At 50.0% G+C, this 25036-nt stretch overlaps 1 protein-coding gene across 1 annotated transcript; it reads right to left on the bottom strand.

Moving 5' to 3' along the window:
- Nucleotides 1-148: 148 nt before the first annotated feature.
- Nucleotides 149-24930, bottom strand: zcchc2 (zinc finger, CCHC domain containing 2). The gene is made up of 14 exons (XM_062479994.1): nucleotides 23993-24930; nucleotides 19211-19322; nucleotides 18957-19036; nucleotides 15181-15252; nucleotides 14793-14893; nucleotides 12872-12963; nucleotides 10533-10598; nucleotides 8402-8462; nucleotides 8011-8140; nucleotides 5867-5919; nucleotides 5170-5249; nucleotides 4806-4928; nucleotides 2979-4481; nucleotides 149-2151 (listed from the first exon to the last, which is right to left on the bottom strand). The coding sequence occupies exons 1-14, from the start codon at nucleotides 24758-24760 to the stop codon at nucleotides 2090-2092; spliced, it is 3303 nt and encodes a 1100-aa protein (XP_062335978.1). The 5' UTR covers nucleotides 24761-24930; the 3' UTR covers nucleotides 149-2089.
- Nucleotides 24931-25036: the final 106 nt, after the last annotated feature.

The following is a 25036-nucleotide window of genomic DNA, read 5'->3' as shown; positions in this document are numbered from 1 at the left end:
ACGACTGGTAGGCGCGTTATGTACAACCCCAAGCTCTCACTGGTGCTTCATTCACCACATCACACATGGTACACGTCTTCTCCCTGCGCTGCCTGCAGAGGCCGTCCAAACTGACAGATGACATCTGAACAGCGAGTCGGAACAGATCTGTTTTTGTTCAAAATCAAGCAAAAAAACGTTTGTGTGTTTTCAGCGATGGGGGGGGGCGAAGTGGGGTCTTCATGTGTTTAAAGACAAACGGCATCAAAGAAAACGTTGACTATTCATGACATCTGAGAAAGAAATAAAGTTGTTTTCTAGAAGTGTGTGTTTGCAACATGTCGCCTCCTACGTCACCAGAATTATAAACAGGTGAAACTGATTCTAAATGTCCTTGTTCGGTCTAGGGATACCCACATCTGTGAAGGCTACCTACCCAATCCTGACCTCCGCCTGACTCAGAAATATCTTTACGAGTTCAATTGTCATTTCATTTATGTATACATTTCAACGTTAAAAAGAGAATGTTCTGGGGGTGTGTGGATGGGAGTGTGTGCATAGATATTTCACTACATTTACCGATGCACAAACAACATATGCAATACAGTCAGACATATCTATGAATGTAGATATCCAACTTATGCACTGAAGTTATATCAGTCAAGAAATATTGACTAAGAGGGCAGAAAACAAACTACAAGTTTAGGTAAGGCCTCATATGCCACTCCAGTCTGGTAGAAGTAGCCTGGGTATAAACTGAATTATTACACAACAACAACCCTAATCCTGACCACTCAGGCTGTACCAAACATTTTTGAAAGAAAGTTTCAAATACTTAAGGTGTGTTTGATTACTCTTGGATGACAAGACAAAACAGTGTCAAAGGCATACTGAATCAATGGAACGATTTCTTCCAAATTGGATATTTTTTTTTTCAAAGTCTGTCTCCCTCTAGTGTTCAAAGTTCTGCATAGCAGCTCTGCATTGAAATGGCAAGACAGGCCTGGATCGACAATACACGTTAAAAGATGGGTTTCTTTTCGTGGGCAATTTTGTGAGCCAGACAGCCGGGGATGCTTGAAAGGCCCCTGCATCAGCAGGGTTAGTAGTGTGTTTTAGTGTCGTCACCTGTCCCCACTGCTCTGCAACCTAGCTCGTTTTAGGGACTTTTTCAGTGCACTTTAGACGTCAGAGGTCCTGGTAGCTATAGTGCATGTTGTCAAAAAACAAAGGAAAAAAAAAAACAACTTAAAAGATCGAACAAACCAGCAGCATTTGAACATTGACAGACATGATGCTTGCTATGCCTTTCACATTATATCAAGTGGCAAACACTCATCAAGAAACTTCTTTTTTGTTGTTGATACCGCCAGTTCTTGACAACAAGAAATGAAAACCATGTTTTACATTCAAAAACAGCAAAATATCAGCGGAACAAATCCAGCTTCTTTTTTTTTTTTTTTTGCACCATTTCCGTTTTTTGTTCTGTATTTTAAATCGTTCGTAGCTGCTGTTTGGTTTAAACAATAAAAAAAATTCTAGCCGACAGAATGATCGTAAGTAGGCATAAATATACCGTAGTATAAAACGAACTAAGAATAGAAAAGTCCTACGTCTGAGATCAAAGTTGTCTCTCCGTAGAATCTGAGGGCAACAGAAATCTTCCCCTACTCAGCCGCGGTTAACGAGCGGTGGTGTTCCTAGTAACGTCACAAATAAGTTAGTAAACACAAGCGTGCTCTCCGCTGCCAGTCTTCAGTGCAAAAATACTACAAGCCACAGAGAAAGAAGAGAGCGGTCGGGTCGGGATGTGGGTTAAAGGTCATCTCTATGGAAACGGGAGCGCCACAATAAGCGCTCTCCTAGTTGTCAGTTGGAAGTTCACCTCAGGCACAAGAACTCTGGCTGTCTGGTGGCTGCTCGCATCTCTCCTCAGCTCCCATCAGGAGGTCAGCAAACCAGAACCAAGACAGAGACTGGAAGGAGATCCTTATAACCCCCCCAACCCCCCCGCAGCCCCCCAGGGAGCATAAGCTCTTCAGCAGACTGCTCACTGACAATGAGCAGGAAACATTAAGTGGCGTCAACCAGGAAAAGGTGGTTTTCATCGTCAGTCTGCGTTGTCGAGCGCTTCGGAGGCGTGAGAGGTTGGATACTTCAGCCGGAACCCCCCTGAGAAACGGACAGAGAGACAGAGAGAGAGAGGGAGGGAGAGACAGATAGAGAGAGATGGAGAATGGTAAAGGGGGGAAAAAGAACAGAAAGGCGTCAGTGGAGCATGTTCAGACAACAAGAACCTTGTGATTAGATAAAACAACAAACGGAGAGATAGAGAAACGGAGAAAGGAAAAGAACACGTGACCAAAATGGAGAGAAGGATGGAACTGAGGAAGTGGGGGGGGGGGGTGACAGAATGAGGAACGAGGACGAGGAGAAATGATAAAAACTCAAAAGATAGGGGGATCCACGGAGATAGCTGACAGAAGTCCCAACCTGAACCTAGCTCCTCTCCTCTGTCCTGTCTGCACTGTGTTTTAACTGCTGCTGAGCTTGCCCTGCCGAGAGAGTGGAGAGGGAGGGGAGCCCCCCCAGGCAGGGCAGGGAGACAGGAGGCGCACACACACACACACACACACCCATACCAGCATACAGCCCTTCAGTGTAATGTCAAGGACTGGAGCTGCCCCCCCAACCCCAAAAAAAATAGTCTGGTCTGGTTTGAGAGGGGTGGAGGAAGTTGCTCGTCTCGTTCTAAGGGCGGCGAGGGAGCGAGAAAGAAAGAGAGCGCAGCGCGCGTGCGGGCGGGTGGAGGAGAGCGCGGGGCCCGGGGTCCCGACGAGGAGCCGTGACCCTTGACCTCTACTTGGAGAGCCGCAGCAGGGGCCTGGCTAGCGGGAGGGGCCGTCCGTAGAAGGCGTGGACTGCCCCCCCTCCTCCTCCTCCCCGGTCGCCCCCCTTCCCCCTGAAGCCGACCCCGCCAGCGCTGGAGGTAGCATTACCTTGCTGGGAGGAGTCTATGGAGGGCTGCTTGCAGTCCTGGGCGTAGTGCCCACTGACCCCACAGTTGTAGCAGGACACGTTGCCGTTCTTCTTATTGACGCCGGCCCCGCCCAGCCCCCCCCCCGCCCCGGCCACCAGGCCCAGGGCGGAGGGGTACACGTGCTGGTAGAACCGCTGGCTGAACGGCGGCATCTGCTGCAGGCCGTAGCCGGTGGCCTGGCCGCCCAGCACGTGGTCCGAGTGGGCGTGCGTGTGCAGCAGGGTGCCGCCGGGGGGGTAGGGCGGGGGCGGGGCGCTGGGCGGGGGGAAGAAGGGGAGCTGGGCACCTCCGTTGGTCTGGGCGGGCGTGGTGAGGTAGCTGTTGCTGCACAGCGACGTCAGCTGGAAGAGGGGCGGCACGCCGAACATCTGCCGGGGCGCCATCTGGGGCGGGAAGAAGAAGGAGGCGTGGCCGGCGGCGTTGCCCGCGGCGCCGCCGCAGTTGCCCCGGCAGCCGCAGCTCCCGCAGCCCATCGGCTGCTGCGGCTGGGGAGGAGTGGCCTGCGCTTGCAGGCCCGGTTGCTGCTGGGAGACGACGGCGCTGTGGGCGCTGCCGCCGCCGCCGGCGCTCCCGCAGGTGGTGCTGTTGATGTAGGAGGTGGAGTCGCTCTGCGCCGTGCTGTGGGTCAGGGCCGGGCTGGGGCTGGGGGCCGGCCCGGGGGTGTGGGTGGGGATGGAAGGGGGGACCGCTGACTGCAACGTCTGTAGCTGTCCAGGAGAGGGCGCCAGTCCCACCCCCGCCGCTCCCAGGGAGGGGAGGGCAGAGGCGGGGATGTGGGGGAGGGTGTAGGGGGAAGGCAGGCCGGAGGGCAGGGCCAGGCCTGGGTGTTTGGCGTGGCCTGGGTCCACCAGGGGGACTGAGGAGGAGGGAAGGGCTGGGCTAAGAGGGCCGGGGTCCGGGCAGGGGTAGGCAGGCTGGAGAGGTGAGCCGTAGGCCTGGCCAGGAGCGATCACACTGATCGCCCCCACGGGAGGCTGGTGGGCCACGGCTGACATCCCCTCCGAGCTGGTCTGGAGGGCCGCCGTCTTAGCCCTCTGGACCAGGGCCTGCAGGCCAGGGCTGCCGGGCCCGTGCAAGCCCAGGGAGGGTGCACCGAACGCGGGGAGCACGGCCGGCGACACTCTCTTCTCTGGGTCTCCTGGAAGTGGCATCGCGGAAGGCAACAGGGCCACGGGCATCAGAGACCCACCTGAGGCCTTGGCGTCTGGGGGAGGGGGCACAGGGTGTGGCGCCTCGGGGTGCACGGCCCCGTTGGGCAGCATGTAGGGCATGGGGTGCATGAAGGAGAGAGGGGGGAACTGAGGGCTGGGGTCCCGAGCGAGGGCTTCGAGGCCGGGCTTGGTGCAGCCGGAGGACAGGGGGTGCGTGGAGGCCCCGGAGCCGACGATCACCTCCTGCTGGTGGGGGAAGAAGGAGCCGTCTGGGCCTCCTTTACTGGAGTCATCCGAGTGGCTGTCCGTGTCTGAGGGAGAGAGGGAGAGAGGGTTGAGGTCGATAGGGCTGGGATTTCACTTTCAAGTCTGTGGTGTGTTTTGTGTGAGCGTGTGTTTCAGCGTGTAAACACTGACGCGAAAGCTACCCATGTGGCATTGTTCCCATACTGCACTGTGTTCTTTATGTCAAAGTGGATGTTGGAAAGCTACTTCCACCGGGAGGCAGGTCAGCGTCAAAACTATTTTGACGACTTCCGATGGTGTGTGCGACGGCAGTAACCGTGGGGACGGAGCAGGGGTATCGGGGCGGGATGCGCGAGCGTGCGTCGGCGTGTTGGTGGTCTCCACGCTACCTTTGTTCTTCTCGTCCTCGCTGTCCAGACTCTCTCGTCCATCACGCAGGGGGCTGGAGGGAGAGCTGTAGCTCTCGGACGACATCGACCCGTACGGATCCTGTCCTGACCCCACACCTCCGTCTACACACACACACACACACACAATGTCACCTCGCTGAAAATGTGAACCCAGTAGCCATCTTTATAGTTCAGGAAGTCACAAGCTACAGTTATGAACAGCCCCAAACCTAATCCAGACTGCCCTCTAGTGGTTCAAACAGCTCACTACAGGATCAATGACCAAAGACTCCATTTGCTTCGAGTCTCTCGAGCAAACCTTTGGCGGACGTGCACGCGCGTCCGTGACCGTGTTCCGACCCACCTCGGCTCTCTCGCCCTCGTCGTGGCAACGGCAACGCTATGCCCCCGTTGGTCAGATAGGCAGCTCTCCCTTCCGTCTCCCTGAAAGACGAGACACACACACATCCAGTTGCCACGGAACGCTAATCGTACATCGAGGCATAACACTGTGCCGTTGGGGTTAGCATACGAGGGGCGATGCAAAGACAAAACGAGGCCGACTCCAGACTGCTGGCACTGTTAGCATAGCAAGGTGCCCTCTGTGACCCGAGAGTGGGGGAAGGCTGAAAGCAGTCACTCTGTGTTAGCCTCACATAGCCATTTCCTGTCAGGGCCCAGTTGGTTGGAGGGCAGTGTGCTGCCAAGCAAAACAGCCTGTCTGTGTATACACGCCACACAGAATCACAGTCCTCTGGGGGGACTGGACTGTACATGACGATGTACGTGTGTGTGTGTGTGTGTGTGTGAAAAAGAGACTGAGAAAAGTGTGTAACGTCGGAGGAAGGGACTCTCCCATGCATTTATATACTATTTCCCTACTTCCAGGAAGTATATTTGGGTGCCTGGCAACAGTTGGTCGTTATGCTAGTTTTCTTGGAGCCTGCTCCTCCCAGAGAGCATCTGCTCTAGATTACACGGCGTCCCCGCAGGCTGGGAGCGACCACTGGTGATGCGTGCTAAGTAGCTTTGCCACCTCATCACTTCTCATCAAGGCTTACCTGTCGGGTGCCTGTGGGCGGGGCCTGTTCTTGCAGTTCCTCCTCTCGCCATCCTGACGACAGGGGGGGGAAAACACGGACGTGATTAGGACCCAGGGGTGAGTCACGACACTGTGCTACCTAGCCATGTCTCACATGGCTAGCAGCTGAATTCACACAGTATTACATCTGCTTATCAAGCTTATCAGGTCCGTTTCACCTTGGACCCACATTCCACAGGCGCTCACACACACAGACGCGCTCGCAGGAGCCGTGGAGGTGTGCGCTCAGCACGTCCGCTCTAATCTTAATGCTGTGCTCAAATCAATTACGCCCTCAGGTGGGGACGGACACTGGTCAAACGTACGGCTCTAAATCCTCCGATACGCATTAAGCTGCCTTCCCACACGGATCCTGTTTATCCTCGAAGGCGGCACACACGTCCCTGCTGAGCTTCAATCAGCATGCGGGGGCGGAGGGGGTCATCAAGTGACACAATACATGACACAATACACACACGCTCAATATACCGTATATATGTTTCATTTCTCTCTCGCTGCTGTGAGAGAGAGTGTGTGTGTGTGGCTTCTTGATAAAGAGAGGTGTTAGGGTTAGTCCCACCGCCCGTCCAATGCTGTGACTGAGTGGGATTTTAAAAGAATGGGCTTTGTCAGCAGAGCGCGCACACACACACACACACACACACCTGACGTCACTAAAGCCAGAGAGAGAGGGAGGAAGCAGTCCCACGTGGCTGTGTGTGAGACAGACAGACACTCCAGTAACCTAGTACATCCAGTGTCCTGGGTACCGTTTGTTTCATCTACAACAGGCGTGCCCAGGATTATCCAGCGCTTACTCACTCATGAAAGATTCGAAATTCACATCCTGGGGGGCACCCCCGTAGCTCCCTGGGTAATAGTGCCTACCGTTAAGGCTAATGCCTAACACAGGGCAGGGCTCGACAATAACGATGGCCCGATGGCCCGGGGCCAGTAAAAAGTAACGTCGGGACAGTTAAACTAGCAACTCACTGGCCCGATCGGGCCACTGAAAATTATTGATTGAAAAAAAAATTCACATTGTAAAAGTTAACATCCTTCATATGTTTTGCTAAATGCATAAATAACTTCAGCTTGTGGGGCGCACAGTTGGCAAATCAAGAGTTGAGTAGTGAGTGACGAGTGGTTGTCAAATTGTAATTCTCTAATCTCGATACATTTTAACAACTGGCGCGAGACAATAAAGTGACGATGGCAGCAAAGTAGAGCTACGAGCTCAAACGGAAGCATTTTTATTTATGGAACAAAGATGCACTGTGTCGTCTGTCGTATGTTCCTGTCTAAAGCAGACAAAAATTGATCTTTTTACACAGGCAATTTTCGAAAACAATCCCTGACCAGCCATGCTAGCAGACAGCACCTGGTTTGCGTGACAGCTAAGCGGATGGTTGACAATCCATCTTCCAGGCAGTTGACCATGCTGGTCAGGAATTTAAATGTAGATGCCCATCGTGTTATTGCACGACTTATAACAACAGCATATCACGTAATTAAGACGGGCCAGCCGTTCACCTCGTTCCCCCAGGCTATTGAACTGCAGCAGAAGAATGGTTTCGACTTGGGTACTTAGTATCATACTGATGAAATGCTATGGAAGCTTTTATATATTAGCATTGAGGGACCAGAGGTTTCAGTTTCAGCCTGACAGAGTTGTGCAGAGATGGCTGTCAGCGGGGAAGAGAGCACGTCATGTTTGAGGTTAAAAGTCAATTGTTTTGCTGACTATTACCTTAGAAGTCTTTTGTTTTGTTGTAACAATGATAAATTACAACTTTTGGAGGGGGGGCCAGTAAAAATTGTCTTGGGGCCAGTAAGTTTCAAACCCACTGGCCCGGTGGGGCCAGTGCCAAAAAATGTTAATGTTGAGCCCTGCAGGGGCACTCTCTCTCCCTGCTTTCCTGTCCTTAAACTGTCCTAGCGATCAAATAAAGCTGAAAACCCCCCGAAAGGAATTCACATCCTGACAAAGTTGCAGCCAGTGGCCTGAGGTGGGTGATACAGAGTTGACACACAGTGTGTGTCAGTGTGTGTGTGATAGGGAGGGTAAGTGAAGTGTGTGTGTGTGATGCGGAGTCGTAAGGAGTCTAGGGGGGTCTATCTGACCTGCTCCGGGCCCAGGTCACCGTGCTCCTGAGACGCCTTCAGAGAGCAGCTCCGCCTCCTCCACTCCGGTTGGCCGTTCAGCTCCGCCCCGTGGCCCGCCCTCCGGCTCTCCCCCTGGGGACCTTTGGCACTGGAGACACGGTTGCGGTGGGGGAGAATTAGCTGGGTGAACGCAGCGTACCAGACAGTAATGGGGTGTGTTGAGGACAGAACCAGCTGAGCAGGTGGGAGCTGCCATATTGGTGCTCTTCCCAGTTCACTACCACAGATCCCAGGAGTGTATAATGTAAAGTGTAGAGTATGTTGTAATACTGAGTGTATAGTTCATAGGGTGTAGTGCAGAGTGTATCGAGTATGTGCTGCGTAGTGTACAGGGCTCAGAGGAACTCACCCTAGACTGGGGCTTTTACTCCCAAGTTTCTTCCTTTGTCCTTGTAAATATGGCTCAAAGTCTGAGGACAAGAAAGACAACATCCATTGAATTCGCCCTCTTCCTCCTCTGAATAAATTCAACATTAACATGCAACCATTCAGTTTGGTGGCCTAATATTAACGTAATTGGTTTAGGCTAAGCTCTGACACAGTCCCATCCCCACATACTGTCTACAGGTCTATAATGCAGTACTATGTCGGTTTTGGTGGCGCCCTCCTGAAACTAGGTCACCAGAGAGTTAAGTGGCTGTGTAGCTGCTAGCTGCCCTTGAGAAAGCGAGTGTGACCGTCTGAAGGTTACAGCTCTCTCTCCATCCTCCGCGGGCTCCTGTCCTCCTCCACTACTCGGCTCTGGTGCCAACTGGCTGACACACATGGCTGCCGTGGCCCAGGGGAGGGTTCTCATGCTACATGCAGAAGTGTTTAGCACTGCGACTGGCAGTTTCATGATTAGATGGATTTTCCCAAAATAAAAGGCTATCTACTTACTATAAAAAATCAAAACAGTTAAAGTACATTGAAAATAATGAGAAAGAGCTAAATTTACGGTCGCAGCGGCCCACAGAGCTATTGTCTTGGTGTACAGTACGGTGACCGCATAATGACAGGGGCTGGCATTAGCACGGCTAAAGCTAGCATTAGCAACGGCTAGGCCTGTGATTAGCTCTGGGCCCACAGCGTGGACAGACAGACAAATATAGCCCTGCAATGTCAGGGTGGGAAGGAAAGAAAGAAAAGGGGACACTGAACGAGAGAAAGAGAGTTCAGGCTTTCCAAACCTCCTCCCAAAATAAACAAGGGGACAAGGCCAGGAGTGCTAGCTAGCCAGAGACATAGCCACAGCTCGTTAGCGATTCAGCCACTAGTAGTAGGACTTCCTTTTTCCCTATGAGCTGAGCCAGGGAAAGAATCCCACGTATTTCTTCCACTACTCTGGTGGAAAAGACATCAATCAACACCTAGTACAGGTTACTGATGGGAGAGGGTTGTGTCCCAGACTTCACATGTGAGTGAGCTGGCCACTGAGGCCAAGAGCCATGTTTCAAGAATGGGTCCCTGCCTAATGCAGTTCATACAGTTAGACAAAATAAAATACACTCTCAGGGGGTCCAGGGACAAATTATTCTCGGCCTGGGATCCAGTGCTGACATATTTGGGTAACCTTAAGACTGTGCCTGCTTAGCACCACCCAGCAGCCCTTTAACATTTATAGTTGTGCTGTTCATCCATGTAAACTAAGGTGTGTGGTACAAGACTTCAGCAATGATGAGCCTATGTTTATGTATGTGTTATTACTCCTTTTTTATTTTTGTATTTATTTTATTAATGGTGGTATTATTGTTATTGTTTCTATTATTATCTTTCTTGCTTTTGGGGTGGTTGTCCTACAAGTTCTGAGGGGGGGGGGGCGAAAATATAAAAAATATAAGATCAGAAAAGTTGCTAGATTGCCATTGATTGGGGTGACTGTATTGTAAAGCCATAAAGACTGTGATGCCCAATTTCTGTCGACATGTTTATGTTACTTAACTTGAATGATCAATAAAAACATTAAACACAAGAATGGGTCCCTGCGTCCACACACAGGTGAACTGGCAAGGAATGAATGAGCTCCAAAAGCTACAACAGGCTTTTTAACCCTTGTGCTGCCTTCGGGTCACATGACCCAAAGGTTCATAACGAACCATCGTTGTGTTTACCCAATTTTACCCAATACAAAAACAAATAAAAATAATTTTCTTTTAACCTTCGCAATGTAGGGGGTCTGAGACAGCCCAACGGTTAAAATAAAATGCTTCACTTTGTTTTTTGTATGCGGTAAAGTTGTCGCAATACGATGGTGGGTCACAATGACTGATGGGTCAGAATGACCCGAAGATAACACAAGGGTTAAAAAAAAAATGATGCTGCTTTGGATCGAAAAGTCAGCTAAATTAATCAAATGCACTGTAAATGTAACTCCTTACTGAATTGCTACTCCTTACTGATTCGAGAACTGGGGACTAGGTGGCTGGACTTGGGGGTATGGTTTTGTAGAGTGCAGGTTTCTTTGGGGCGAGTGTGCGTGTTTGTTGGGGGAACATACACACCTTCCTCTTGGCTGGAAACTTCTGAGCAGTCCTCTTTGTAGGCCTTCCCCAAAACAATATGACTACCTGGAGAAATGAAGACGAGGTACAATGACAAGAGGGTAGCGAGCTGTGCAAGACAACAGACTTCCTGCAGAGAAACAAAACAGACCGTCCCCTCGCCCACACCCCCCTAATTAAGCTAACTTGACAGTTAGGCTCATTTACTCTGGTTTCAAGTCTCTTGGTGTCTTTATCGTTCGGATTCTCGTAATTACAGTGTTTGGTCTCTCTCCCTCTCTGGAGTCAACTGTCACTCAATCACCATCCCCCTCCCTCCCCCCCCCCCCCATCCCCTCCCTCCCTCTCTCTCAGGTAAGCTGGAGTCAGGTGTGTGCGACTCCCAGCTGGTTTCAATGAGACACCTGAGGTGCGAACTCTGGGCAGGTGGAGGGTTTAATCAGTCCAAACAGACATGGCTGAGCAGGCACACCTTCCAGAGTCTCTTTCTGGAACCTAACCCCAGAGCCTGGGAACACGCAGCACACTAACCTGGGTGTTAATGGGAACTAATGAGAGCACTACTACTACTACTACTATGTCCTACTGTGTGTGTGTGGGGGGGAAGATCCCTTTTGACCATACCTACCCACTCTCTTTATATCTCCTCTCTCTCGTTCTCCTTTTTCACAGATCATCCCTTTCTACACCTGCTATGGTAGTTTGCTTGGCCTTGCCAGCCTCTCAGTTCACGAGCTGGTGTCCTGAGGGCCCAGGCATGACTAGGCCTGGCTCAATCACATCCCATACAAGCTGCGCAGACTGGCCCTGCGCTGCCAACACATCAACACCCCTTCCCTTCTCCTTCACAGTCTCTCCCTCTCTCGTTCACTCCCTCTCTTCCATTCTCCCCGTTTGACTCCTCTATAGTTCCCTCCCTCCATTCCACTCACATTCTCCCCCCTCCTCCTCGTCCCTTTCTCCATTCATCGCTCCCTCCCTCCCTCCCTCGCTCCCATTCACCAGCAACTTTCACTCGGCCTCCCTGCCCTCTCCCTACCTTCTATTTGCTGCCCCCTCCCTCCCTCTCGCCCCCCCCTCTTCAGCCCTCCTCCACCTCCGTCCTGCAGGAGGTGTTCTCCAGGGACACGCTGACCCCCTGCTCTTTCCTCTCTAATAAAATCTTTGACAGTCACTCGGGCGTTTTGTGACGGCAGATCAAATCTACTCTCCACTCCCAAAGCTCTGCCCGTTTGAAATGGAAGGAAATTTCATTTTGCTCCCGGAACATTTGCTTCTAATCCACTTTAACAGGAGCCGTAAAAGAGTCGGCAACTCAGGGGCTGATCCAAGATACACAAGAGGTATATTAACTGAGAGAATGGAGTAAGGAAGTGTGTGTGTGTGTGTGTGTGTGGGGGGGGGGCTTGGTAACACAGTTTCTCTAACTCGGTCTAAATTCAATGTGACAGGTACCTTGCTAGAATAGACTGACTGTCTGCAGAATCACATTCATAACCCCCGTAGTGTCCTCTGATTCAAACCAGCTTTCCCTTCACTGAGCCTGTGGAGGTGAGGACCTAGGCTGGGCTAGCGTTGCACTACAAACAACTGGATCAGGATCAGCGCTGTAGAAACTCCTACAGCTGACCGTGGTTATTTATGTTAAGATCTTGTTGTTCTACGCACAGGTGAACTGCATATCTCTATACCGAGAGAATACTACATCAGGTCTTTGTCCCTAAACCTCACCTAGACTCGACTATTGACCTGGAGAGATAGGCTGTGAATGAGCTGCATACCTCTGTACAGAGTGGCAGGTCAACATAGTCTAGTCAGATTCCCATATATGGTCATCCTGATGGGAGGTGTTGAGGCCTGGCCTGGCCCCGCCCCTCTTCTCCCTTAGCTCCACCCCTCTCTGCTGGACTTCGCCACAGCGGCCCTGTTGTTGGGTCTGCCAGGGCATCAAGCTCACCCAACTATCAAACCCCACCAGGGGCTTGGCAGGATGTATGTGCGCATATACACATACCGTTTATATTTGTGCGCGACACACACACACACACACACACACACACACACTAACTGCTTCTTCATGGGAAGAGGTAGCGTACACACACCCACACACACTCAGCCCAGAGGGGGGCTAGGCCTCCAGACCAACCTCTATCACTCTGTTGATTTAGGATGATTTACTGGTCTAGCAAGGGGCTGCTCTCCCTAAACACAGGCATGGGGAGCCTGGGGGGCCTTCATCAATCTGCCCATGGGGTGGGGGGGCTGTATCTGGGTTTGGGCAACACACACACACACACACACACACGTACACAAAACACACTTCAACACACCATACTTACATTTGCTGCAGAGGAGGTTGGAGTCTAAGCGAAAGAAGCTGCAGACCTTCCTGGTCTGTCTGAAAGACTGTGGAGCCGACAGAAGCTTCTCTCTGTGAGAGAGAGGGGAGAGAGAGAGAGAAGGGTAGACAGATCAGTTACTTAACCATACAAATATGTCTTTGATCCTAAAAGAACCCAAACGCTCTTCAATACTACTCGGAGTGAAGGCGTAAAAAGTGAAGGCGTAAAAAGAAAAGAAAAAAGGACGCACAAAACCCCCCCGGAGCCGTTCGACACATTCAGTGTGAATCAGATTCCACTCCTGCTCGTCCAGTGACGCGGGTGAGAGCTGACCTACATAGGGATGAGGACCGGAGTCGTCCCTCCCACTCAAACAAAGTCTGTTTCTTTCAGATCCGCTCCTTGCTTTCCAATTCATAGCTCGTTGCCACGCGACTTGTAAAAGGCCAATATTTGATCTGCTCCAGCCCCCGATAGAGAGATAAACACGGCTGCTGCCGCAACACAGCGCAGGCGGACTGAAATGTCACGTGGAAAATGGAGTTGTTTGGGCCTGCTTTCAAGTGAATAGGCTGGGAGGGTTCAATAGAGCTTCATTTGCAATCGCTGCGCAGGCTGAATCACACATCAGTAACCCAGACATCAAACAGCACTTAGAGCGGATACACTGAGCGGAGCTGGGTTTCAAGTCATTATAGGGGGGGTATGGATAGGGCCTCAGCCAATGATCTGCAGACGATCAAACGACCACACTTAATTAAGATGCATGGTTGTGTTCAGGCTAAGCTAGCCCTTTATAGGTGACCAGCTCTAGACCGGATGAGGAGACACTGTCAAACAAAATGTCCTGGCAACCGTTACCTGCCCTGTCATTGGTCAAAATGAGACAGTAAGGCAGGGGGTGGGGTGGGGCCACATGCACTGATTGGCTCTGGAAGAGCCAGGGGACAAGACTTTTGGTAAGGAAAACTAACTAACGAACCAACCTGTCTGTGTGTCTCCAGTAGCCCACGTGCTTGTGGAGCTGCACCACACAGGGACTGTTCTCTAGCAACTTCACACTGTTCTGCCTGCCGTGACCCTGAACGCACCTGTCCAAAGACAGCTCTGTGAATCTGTATCCAGTCAGAAAGAATCTGCCCTGGCAGTCCACCTCAGTTGTATCTCCAGTTGGAAGCTTGTCTCTGGGTTCTCTTACTGGGGCTCTGTAGCTCCACTGTGTGTCAAGTGAACCCGCAGCTCTCCCCGCCTCCCTACAGGTGGTGTAAGACACCACGGAGTCTTGCACGAGAGCAGTTTCCTTTTTCGCTGGCCGACACTTTCGCTTTCCAGAAAAACGAAACCGACGGGAATCAAGCGGAGGGGTGGGGGTGAGGGGGCCCCGTTGCTCTCGACAACCGGGGACCACGCCTAGCGGTTGCCATGCTAACTGAGATACAGTGCGAGTCACGTGTGTTCTAAATATATTTTGGCATCCCCTCAGGGATGGCCGATAAAACCAGTAAGAACGGGTTCCTGATGGTGCGACGCTGTACATAAAAGCAATGCACGTTTATGAGTTCCTGGTGTGTGTGTGTGACTCAGTTTTAGAGCTCGCTTCTAATCAGTCACACACCAGACAGGCAGATTGGGCAGCTCTCCATGGGGAACGGAGATCCACACCAAAAAAGTTCAAGCAAAAAAGAAAAAGAAAATTCACTTCATACTTGAGGAATGTGTAACATTGCTGCCAGGTTGATACAGCACAGGCACCAGCTGGTGTGAGGGAGGCTGCAGTGAGAGGAGTCGACCAGGTGACCGCCTCCGTCCCTCCTGTCACCCAAGAGGATGGAATAGCTAGTGTGACCCTGGGGTGGGTGTGAAGGTGCAGACATGGCCAGGCACAGGGCTGGGCGGGGAGGGGGGGGGGAGAACCCACCTGAGCGTGCGCTCCACCTCCCTGGTCTCGTGCACGTCTGCATGGCTGAGCAGACACAAGAGGCTCTTCTCAAACCACTCTGCACTCTGCTCCTTCGGCAGCTGGGAGGAGGAGGAGGGCGATGAGAGGTAGGATGAAGGTGAGGAGGAGGAAGAGGGAGGGGAGGTTAGTACACGCTCCACATACTGTACACACAGGAGAATAGGGCTGAGACCCATTTTTCAACCCAATTCAGTTCCCCTCATTTCATTTCATCCCAGAGGAAATTACAAGACCTTACAGACAGACAAACAGTTAAACCAGGTATGCGTGACGTCCGTGCTCTCATTACTGCCACGACTCAAACGACCCAGTCTGAGGACTATTAACACGGTTGCCGTGACAATACCTTCAGCAGGAAGTTCTCCAGCTCCAGGTGTGTCTTGGTCACCTTGCTGGAAGAGGAGTTGGACCACGTCACCTGGGAGACGAGAGAAGACTGAGTTCAGCACAGACTCCACGGAGCAGTACCACAGTTAGTCTTCAGACAACGGCTTGGATACAATAACATGGCCTTAGTTCTTAGACATCTTAGATCCAGGATTTCAGATGAAGAGGGCCGCACGTCCACCAACCAGGCAGCACACACACACACACTCTCGCTCTAATACCTTGCCTTTGTGCTCTAAGTGTTGACTTAAAACTACAAAGCGAACTCAGTCTGCATGTCAAAACAAAGATTTGAGTTTCAGTTGCACTGAAAAAGGAGCATTAAGGCAACAAGACCGTAAGTAAACAATGTCACCAGCCCATAGCGTCAAGGCGCTGGGAGATCCTGACTGTGCTCTGTTGCAGAGGCTGTATTTGCTTGGTTTTGATGCAAATCTCTACAAATGTTCGTGTTTGTGTGGGGAAATGTGCTTTCCCAACATTAGGACTTGACCTGACGCTGTTTTTGTTTTGGCTACGAGGGCCACATCTCAATACTCCGTCCTCACTTCCTGGACCCGCTCTCTTGGCCTCCTTATTGGAGTACGGGAGAGAGAAATCTTTCCTGATTTAAGCGGGCCAGTTGACTGAGACCGTGTTGGTTTTTGCGTCGACTGCCTAGCAGGTAGCTGCAGCTTGCTACTAGCAGAGGAGAGTTTACTGTCCTCGGTGGACAGATGGAGAGGGGGAATGACTCAACGGTAGTCTGGCACGCCTCACCGTTTTATAGACCATCTCTCTCTCTCCACTCCTCCTACTAGTCTTTCTCGCCCCCCTCTCCTCGCACTCCCTTCCCACAGACGTGGCCTCGCAAAGAATCACGTCCCTTAAGAGTTGACGTCCTGAGTTCCCCCGAGAAGTATGGAATTCGACAGACAAAAAAAGGCTTTCATTCTGTATTCTACACAAACACCTCCTCCTCAATGTCATTGTATCAAATCCTGAGAACCCTAAAGCTCACACGCCATGTGTGTGTGTGTCTGTGTGTGTGTGTGTGTGTGTGTCTGTGTGTGTCCTGGCCTCCTTTGCTACGACAACAAGGCCGCTGGGACTGCTGGTGCTAGCTCACACCCTGGGCCACGGAGGAGAGTGAGAAAAGAGGATGAGAGCGCTAAGAGGGAAGGAAAAAACTGAGGGGGAGAAAGAAAGAAAATACGGAAGAGAGAAAGACAGATGTAGGGAGGGACTCGGAGGGGAGAAAAAAGGGGGTGTAGAGCATACTCCATGGACACAGGAAGTGACACACAGGATGTTGATCGTGCAGGAGCAGCGAGAAATCCAGGGGTTGATTTTCAACCAGGCCTTCAACGCCATTTACACTGCAAGAGGAATGTGCCTGATCGGGGTCATCCCCTGTCAGTCCATAAGGCCCATCCCTCTACTCTGCAGTATCCTAGCCACAATAACACTCTCATTCAAAATGCATTCAAACTGTCTGGGGCCTTGTCCCCCACCCCCCCTCCCCCAGTTCTCTCTCTCTGCTGGGCAGGAAAGAGAAACTCCCGCGTTTGGAACCAGGCCAGGACTTCATCCCACTCCACACACTAGAGGTGGTGGTGGAGAGGGGAAGGTGGGGTGTGTGTTGGTTGTTAGGTTGAGGTGGGGGTGGGTTAGGAGGGGACTTCCCCTGGAGCCCCTCTAAGGGGGTTGGGGCGAAGGATTTGAGGGGGGAGGAAACAAGCGCCCCTTTCATGGCCTGAATGATTAAATCGTGTCATTAGGGAAAAGGCTGTACAGGGGGTAGAGAGAGATAGAGAGAGAGATAGAGAGAGAGGGAGAGCTGCAGAAGGCTTGAGGGGAAAAAGACATCCGCACACACACACACAAAGTTCTGCTCTAGCTGTGAAGCCCAGAGAAACCACAGTGCCTATTGGAAACAGAGAGAGGATCTGATTAATTTTGAGCTGCCCAGGCCAGCCTGTAGTACCACTGTGTGTGTGTGTGTGTGTGTGTGCAGATTAGTCGACATGACACACTCCGTGTGTCACCGCTGAACATATGTATGACCTTTCCTCAGCTTCTCGCACGATTAGCTGAACGGCTAACAGATATTCTCATCGCTTTCGACGACTACACTACCCTCATCCCAAGCACCTCAACTTCACCTCTCACCCCTCACTGTTCCTCTCTACAACCCTTCTCTCCTCTCACCACTACCCTCTTTTGTCTTTCATCGCTTCATTTCTCTAACTGCTCCTATCGAACCAAATCAACCGTGTGAATTATAAGTGCGTCTAACTCCACGGCATTCCACAGCAAACAAACTTGTCTGTTTATACCACACATACTTTTGTGGAACATTTGATCAGACGATTAGTCTCACATCATTGGTTCTCTTCCCCAGCTGTTTTCCTCGTCGACACAGGCAAGGTCATGTGACCGCCATTGACAAGGGGATAGGCCAATGACTCATCACTTCTTGTCCGTCTCAGTGGAGAGGAAATACTGTGCTTCCATCTTCTTAAAACAGTCATTTCTAGAAACACCACAGGGGTTCATAGTGATAAGGTAAGTAGCTTCAGCAGCATTATATTTTCAGCTGAAAAGGTTTCGAACGCGACGCGAATAAAAACACAGGATAAGAGATTTCCTAAAGCAGACCCCTTTCCTTTAGCCCCTGCTCCATAATCTCTCATTTGATTGGATTTGTTAAATTATACTTCTCTGCACAGCTTGTGCAAATCCTCTTATGTCATATCAGCGATTTCACCGAAGAACGGAGGCTGCCTTGTTCTACACCAGAGTCGAGGTTAACAAAAGGGCAAAGATACAAAATAGAGGTCATTCTGAATGAACCGTGTGCGTATGTGTAAACGCCTGGCACAGGGCCTGGGATCACATTACACAGAGGGAGTTCCCCCCAGCAGCCTCTCCTGTCGCTGCTTCCTCAGGTCTCCTCCCCCCTCCCTGGTGGTCATGGCTGACCTGCCTGGCTGGCTCTCCTGATGCCTGCACATGACACTGCAGCCACCTCCTCTCTTCGCCTCTCCACTCCCTGCTGCCCACCTCGGTCACATCTCCTCTCTTTCCCTCCCTCAGTACTACCCGAGGGGGCGACCCAGGGGAGGTGACATCATTGATAAACAACCATTCCTCTCTTTCTCTCTCTCGTCACTCCCTCCCTCATCCAGCAGTCCTCTCTCTCTCCCAGTGTCAGCTGCCAGCAGCCCGACACACACACTCCCGGATGTTTAACCCCACAGGTCAAGCTGCTTTTTATATATCCCCCACAGAGGGTGAGAGAGAGAGAGAGAGGGAAAAGGAAAGAGAATGAGAGGGAGAGAGGGGAAACAGAGAGGAGACGGAGCAAAGGAGAGATGAAGGGAAGGACGGAGGGGGCGGTTGAAAGGCAGATATGTAATAATCAGAGGCGTGTATCAGAATGTAGAGTTCATATTTTTCTGTCCTCTTTCTGCGCTGTCTTCCTTCTCATGCCCCTCCGGCTTCCTGGAACAGTGACCTCCAGTCCGTTGTGTTAGCGGCCCATGATCCCCTGCCCCTCGCTGCTAAAAGACCGTGGCGAGGCCAGGGGAAAAGGCTCAAGCTAGGCCACCAGAGACCGTCCTAGCCATGTGAGCAGTCGACTCTCAGGGTGAACAGGCTTAACTGGGCTCTGTTGGTCGATCCGGCTACCCTAGTTCAAATCCCAGATACGCTTTTGGCCCTTTTGAGTTACAGTTGGGTTAGCAAACACACCTCAAAATTGTATTCCCTGTCGATTTTGCAGGAGTTCTTCCCGGAGATTCCCTTCAGGACGATCCTCTCGATGTGCACTGCTGGAAGAGACACAAACAAGATCCTGTCAACACATTAAAAGATCCTCCATGTGACATATACCGTGTTGGTTGGTTGCGCGAAACAACGAGTGTTCACACATCGTAGCTTCGGAAGCATTCCGTTTTCAGTTCGTTCAGTCGTGTGAAACGTGCGTGCGTGTGCCCAGGTCTTACTCTCTCTCTGAGTCCTCCTGCTGGGGGGGTTCTGGCTGGAGTGACGAGGCTCCCCCGGGCTCCCCTCCACCACCCCTGGGGGCAGGTACTCCGGTTTATGGGTCACCTGGAGCTGCTGGAGCACAGAGATCCACACAGTCATTTATCACCCACGTTGACACAACAGGGGCCTAGCTTTATAAATAAGATCACGCGTGTAGTCACTGCCTATTGCGCTGCATGTGTCTGCAATCACGTCTCGTTTTGGTCAGAACAAGACTCCAGACACAAGGCGACTCCTTAAGAGGAAGGACAGGCCGACAGGGGAGGAGGAGTCAAGGACATGCTTTTCAGCACCCCAGCTGGGAGCCCACAAGGACCCGAGCTCTCCTCCACCCTGCCCATGTTCCACGGGAGATTACCAATGGAAGCCTCAAACAATGGACGTCTGTCCGCTGTATTCGCCCAGGCTCATCAGTGGAGAGACCAGCTCTGGGGAGTAGCAGTTGGTCCTTCATTGTGGAAAAAAGTTGAACATGGTGGGAGATCTCCCTCCCCCTCCCCCTCTCTCCCTCTCTCTCTCTCTCTCACACACACACACGATCCCTGCCAGCCAGTTTCCAGCACAGTGGAGCAGGCCAGAGCTGACTAACACAGTCTGACAGTTATCCCTGGATGAAGGTCACAGACAGCAATACACACATGCGAGCATACACACACACATTTTTTTCCTCCCAGTAGTGATGGTTAGGACTGATTCTGGATCTATGGAAACCTAATCTGCACCAGTGGGTCACTTAAAGCTGGAGGCCACTTTTCGAAGAAAGTAATGGACCAAAACAACCTAATGGGTCAGCTGTCGAGGGCCAGCTCATATTTCTGTTGCCAGCGTGCCACTTAGCCTAGCACCCGTGTGGGCTACGCCAAATACAACAGGCCCGTAGGCCTGGTAGTCACCACATCCACTACAGGCTTTCAGCCATCCATCCCTCCTTCACTCTCGCTCTCCCTGTTCCCTCGCTTTGAGGATCTGATGAAGACCAGACCAGCCCACTGGCCTATATATGGACCTAGTGATTTCATTTGGTGCTAAGTAGGCATCTGCTACAGCAACACTGTGACTCACGACCATGAAGTCATCACAGGGGTATTTCTGGAACGAGTGGACTTCATACTGTCAATGCAGGCAGTACCGTGCGTGCGCACAGTAAAAGTATCCACAGGAACACTCACACACACGTCTTCACTTCAGTGACTGAGCTCCTGAACTAGGTAGAAGCCTCTGTTTGTTGTTACAACACCCAAAAATCTGGATGTTTCCCCTCAGCGACAGCTAGCCCAGGCTGAAGATATTCCCTCAAGAGCCCAACGTGGAAATGTTGCCGCTAGATTCGACAAGAACATTAGAGCACTTCTACCACTGAGGAGAGATAGTGTTGGTACTGAATTTTGCTGTATGACTTTGATCCAAGCTACACATGCTAACCCACTGATTTACTGGTTCTGCTCCTCACACGCAGGCTTCCACATACCTCTTCCAGACACAGGCCATAAAAATGGGGTTGAGGGTATATGGGAGTTTGGTGCTGCCGTGGTGTTAGTCATTAGAACCAGAAATAGACAGTGGAGAAAAGCAACACAGCCCATGTGACACTAAGGTAATGCTATACCGACTATGCTACTCTATGCTCAGTCTGTGCTATTGATTGCCAACCACTACACCTACTATTTGTGTGTCCATTAGGCTATCCTGTGTTCATTATCTCCCAGCTCTCTCTGACAATGTAACAGTCAACCGATGGAATTCCGAAGAGAGGAGATATTGCGAATAGGAATGTTGGTGAAAGGAATATATTTCCCACTTGTGTAAATATTCCTTTGGCTGTCCCCACCCTCCCTCTCTCTCTCCTTCCAAACACATGGTACAGTTCCCATGCCTGCCCTTCTTCTGAATAGCACCTCATTTCCTTTCTCCTTGGGTTCTACAGGAGTCTGGAGAGTGGAGGTACTGTACTCTCTGGCTCCAGCCAACAGTGTTGTGGCAGCTGAAACTCCACCAAGATTGCAAACAACGTTTAATGTGAAATGCAGGACAGGTGCATTCTACTCTGACTCAGCCCCTCCTCCCTGGTCATTAAAAATCAAAATGTAATTGCAGTATGATGATTCAACGGATCGTTAGGTCACATAAAATGTAGGCTAGAACCTTGAAAGTTAGTCTTGCATTAAATCTAAATGGGTTTCGAAATGCCCTTACGTTTGTAATGAGGCTGCTTAGCCCTGTTTATGTACAATTCCAATCTGGTAGGGTTTCTCCAATCTTCATCGAGCGCACCTGATTCTAATACAATCCTAACTAGAGAGGGTACAATTTCTGGGGAAATTGTAGGGTGTGCTTGCTTGCGTCGGTTGCACAGGGGTCCGTTTTTGAATGACATTTTTACAACTGATATTTCTGTATATTTTATATAAAAATGCATACTTATTATTTATAAAGATGACATAGATTTAAAAGCATTTTTCTTTTTGCTGCTCATTTACAACTGAAAATACGAGTGAAGTGTAGAATGAAATAGATGTCTTCTCATTTCCCTTGCAAGAGGCAGCCTCATCGTTGAAACAAAACGAATAAATTGGGCAGACCGGTGTAAAAATTGACCTAATCTCTATGACTTAAACGTCATTTTAAGTTTTTCCCTTCTCATGATATTTTCAGGCATTTAGCCTACTCATTGCATTCATTCATTAATAAAGAACCCCCTTTGAAGATTATTCTACGACGTTGCCCGGCAGTAGAAGATGGAATCTCGATTCAAACAGTACCATCTGCTACTGTAACGGAAAATATGCCCCCCAAAACGTAAATAAGCTTGACATTTATTTAGTGGAAAATCGCTCATTCATAAAAAGCTCACTGGTAGCGATCATTGTCAGTAACAACGCAAAATGCGATATAGCCCTGTGTGGAGAAGCTGCCCCGGTAAATTGTACTACTACGGCACAGTACTAGACTACTGCTGTGTTCGTCTTGGTAGCGATTGCGTTGGTTGAATTGGATTTAACGTTCCGTTGTACGGTTTAAACTGAAATTAATTATTTTCATGAACAGATTGACAACGTTTAGGCTGTGGCAATGAAGTTCAGGTTAGTAGTTAGATAGACTTTTGATTTAAGTAAGGGGAGTGCCGAACATGTTCTGTCGCCGTTTGACTTCCTACAGCTGTGTAGATGTTTTTGTAGTGTCTCGCGTAGGCTACAGCGTTGCAGTGAGCAACACTGGTTTGAAACCACAGGTAATGGTAATTTCAGCAACAAATCGTTTACTAATGTCAGAATAAATCCTATAACGAAAATGTATATGTGAGGAATGTTTATTTTAACGATTGAAAACAGATAACGCTACATCATAGACCACTGTAGTATGTGTTGCCCAGTTGATTTTACTCACCTCTCCATTGAAGTTAGTGAGAGAATTTGAAAGGCTGCTCTCGCTTCAAGGCTCATAGCTGAAAATCTGTAAATGTGAGCTCTTTAGTAGTTACATTGGCTGAAAGAGGACAATTTTTCCTACATTTTAAGGTATAACTTGTTTCTGTAAGTTAAACTATATGAACGTTAGAGGAATTTGTTTGACAAATTAGTTGAATATCAGATAAAGAGCAGCCAGCAGAGTGTGCCACTCTGCTGGCTGCTCATTCATAAAAATCAAGAAGGAGCAAACATTTTAATGTATTTCAAACTGTCATAATTCAAAATTGGCTGAACATTTGAAAAAGCTGAATCATTTGGGAATAGCTGAATGTCTTGTGAACATTTTAAAGGTTGAATGGTGTCTCTAGCTGAAAGTAAGCTGAAGTAGTGACGTTTGAAAGAGGAGGAAGCTTTTTAATGATTTGAAAGGATTTACCATTACTTTTAATGGGAGAATAATTTGCACAAAAACCTTAATGTCTTAAAAAGTATAAAAGTGAGAAATACCAAAAGTCATAGCCATCATCTCCTGAAGGAGCTGAACGTTTTGATACAAAAGTTGTAGGAATCGGTTAAAGTATGCAGAACGAGTTAAAGGCCAAAAAACGGCAGAAGAACTGAGAAGTTGAAAAGCAATAGTGAGACACAATAAATAAATATGTGAGAGAACAAAGGTTGTGCTCTCGCCGAAGGCTTGAGCACACCCAATTAAGGTAATTTACAACAGGTGTGAAAACCTACAGCTCTCCATAAACTGGAGTTGACAGCCGAGCTTGAGCCAACATCGTGCTGAGTTAACGGAACCTCATCAAGTTAGCCATCTGCAGAGGGAATGTTGATACCCTAAATCATATTTAGTTGCTTGGATTACACAAGTAGTACTCGGATTGATATCTCAATATTATGTCTGACTGACTGGGCCACGCCCATACTCCTTTAATTGTCGATAATTACACGCTTGCACGAGATTGCTGGAGTGTGGGGGCAGGAGGGCGAGACTGGTGTCTACACTCCTTAGGAGGTTTTCCCTTAATATCCAACTAACCGAAACACAAGCACTAAGGTAGCTGCCTTTGAGATAAATAACTGACAATTTGTGAAGCCAGTTACATCCCGGGATTCCCCATAGCGTTGTCGAGCATAGCTATGTCGGGTTTAGCAAGCTAACGCGCAAGGCCCTATACTATAGCTACTACCTAGCTAGCTCAGCCGGCTAACGTTAGCGGATAGCTAACTTCAACTGGGCCCTTTTTCAAGCTAGCAAAACTTAAATTTAGACTTGACAACGTAATTGAAGCTAGTGTTCACCAGTAGCTATATAACCACCATTACCTGTGCATTTATTCTGTGCTGATTTTGCTTCCTGTCTTCTGCCATTGCATGTTCAATTTTGTCAAGCTGCATCCTTATCGTTTCCCTCTGGTGAAAAGGGAAAGCTGGGTGCAGTGAGGCCATTGTAAAAAGCAGCGCCAACTGCTCCAGTGGCCCAGCCGCTGCGTCCATCCTATTTTGTTCCGATCTCCCGTATATGTCCCCGTCCGCGCACGGTGGGTGAACAAAGTTATGATGTGGGTCCCTGAAGGAAGAGTAGCCATAGTTTTTGTAGAACGAAGCGGGATCCACATGGCTCAGTATCCGAAAGAGTATCCCTGCACATTCTCTACTGTCAGACCCGAGCAGAGACAGACAGACGAGCAGTTTGGACCGAACAACTGGGTCAATAGCGTCAGACAAAATCCCCAAATCGTTAGGGGTATTTGCCCTGTTTTCAAAGTCCCGTAGAACGTGATAATCTTTTCGTGCAAGATCCTCTAAACAGGATCCTAAAAAGCGGAGCTCCAACGGCTGACACATATGCAGCAGTCCGCACATAAACTCAACCCTCTTTGCAGAATTCAGGTGCAGACCAAACCATTCGAATACGGTCTCTTTATCCAACTGAGATGGGTGTATTCCCTGTCGGGGCGAATCCTCGAATCTATCGGGGACCGAGGGAGAGACCGATCTGGGAATATGGAGTTCGGGTTGTTTCAGCTCGTCTTCGGCAGTATCGTCTCCACCTTCGCCCGCCGTTCTCATCGGAAGCTTCATTTTCAGCATTATCAGCTCGGCAGGAAAGGCTTCCAGGCGTAAATTACGGATTGTTGTACATTGTTTAATATTTTAAACCGGTTGTAATCTGAATCGACGTCGCCTAATCAATCTTAGTGTTTTATAATAATCACAGTGACAATCGGCGACCGGCTGTAGTAGCTAGCTATTTTTCTCGTTCACTGTGTAGACAGCACTCTGGTGGAGTCCGTGAGGTTGCCAGGTTTACCCGCGTGATCCCCCTTGTAAAGTGTCTGTAACCCCCAAACGAAGCAGTGTTTTACA

This window comes from Osmerus eperlanus, chromosome 15 (genome assembly GCF_963692335.1).
Source record: "Osmerus eperlanus chromosome 15, fOsmEpe2.1, whole genome shotgun sequence".
In the NCBI taxonomy this organism is placed as follows: domain Eukaryota; kingdom Metazoa; phylum Chordata; class Actinopteri; order Osmeriformes; family Osmeridae; genus Osmerus; species Osmerus eperlanus.
Note: the sequence above shows the minus strand (reverse complement) of the source record. Positions and strands in the feature narration are given on the sequence as shown.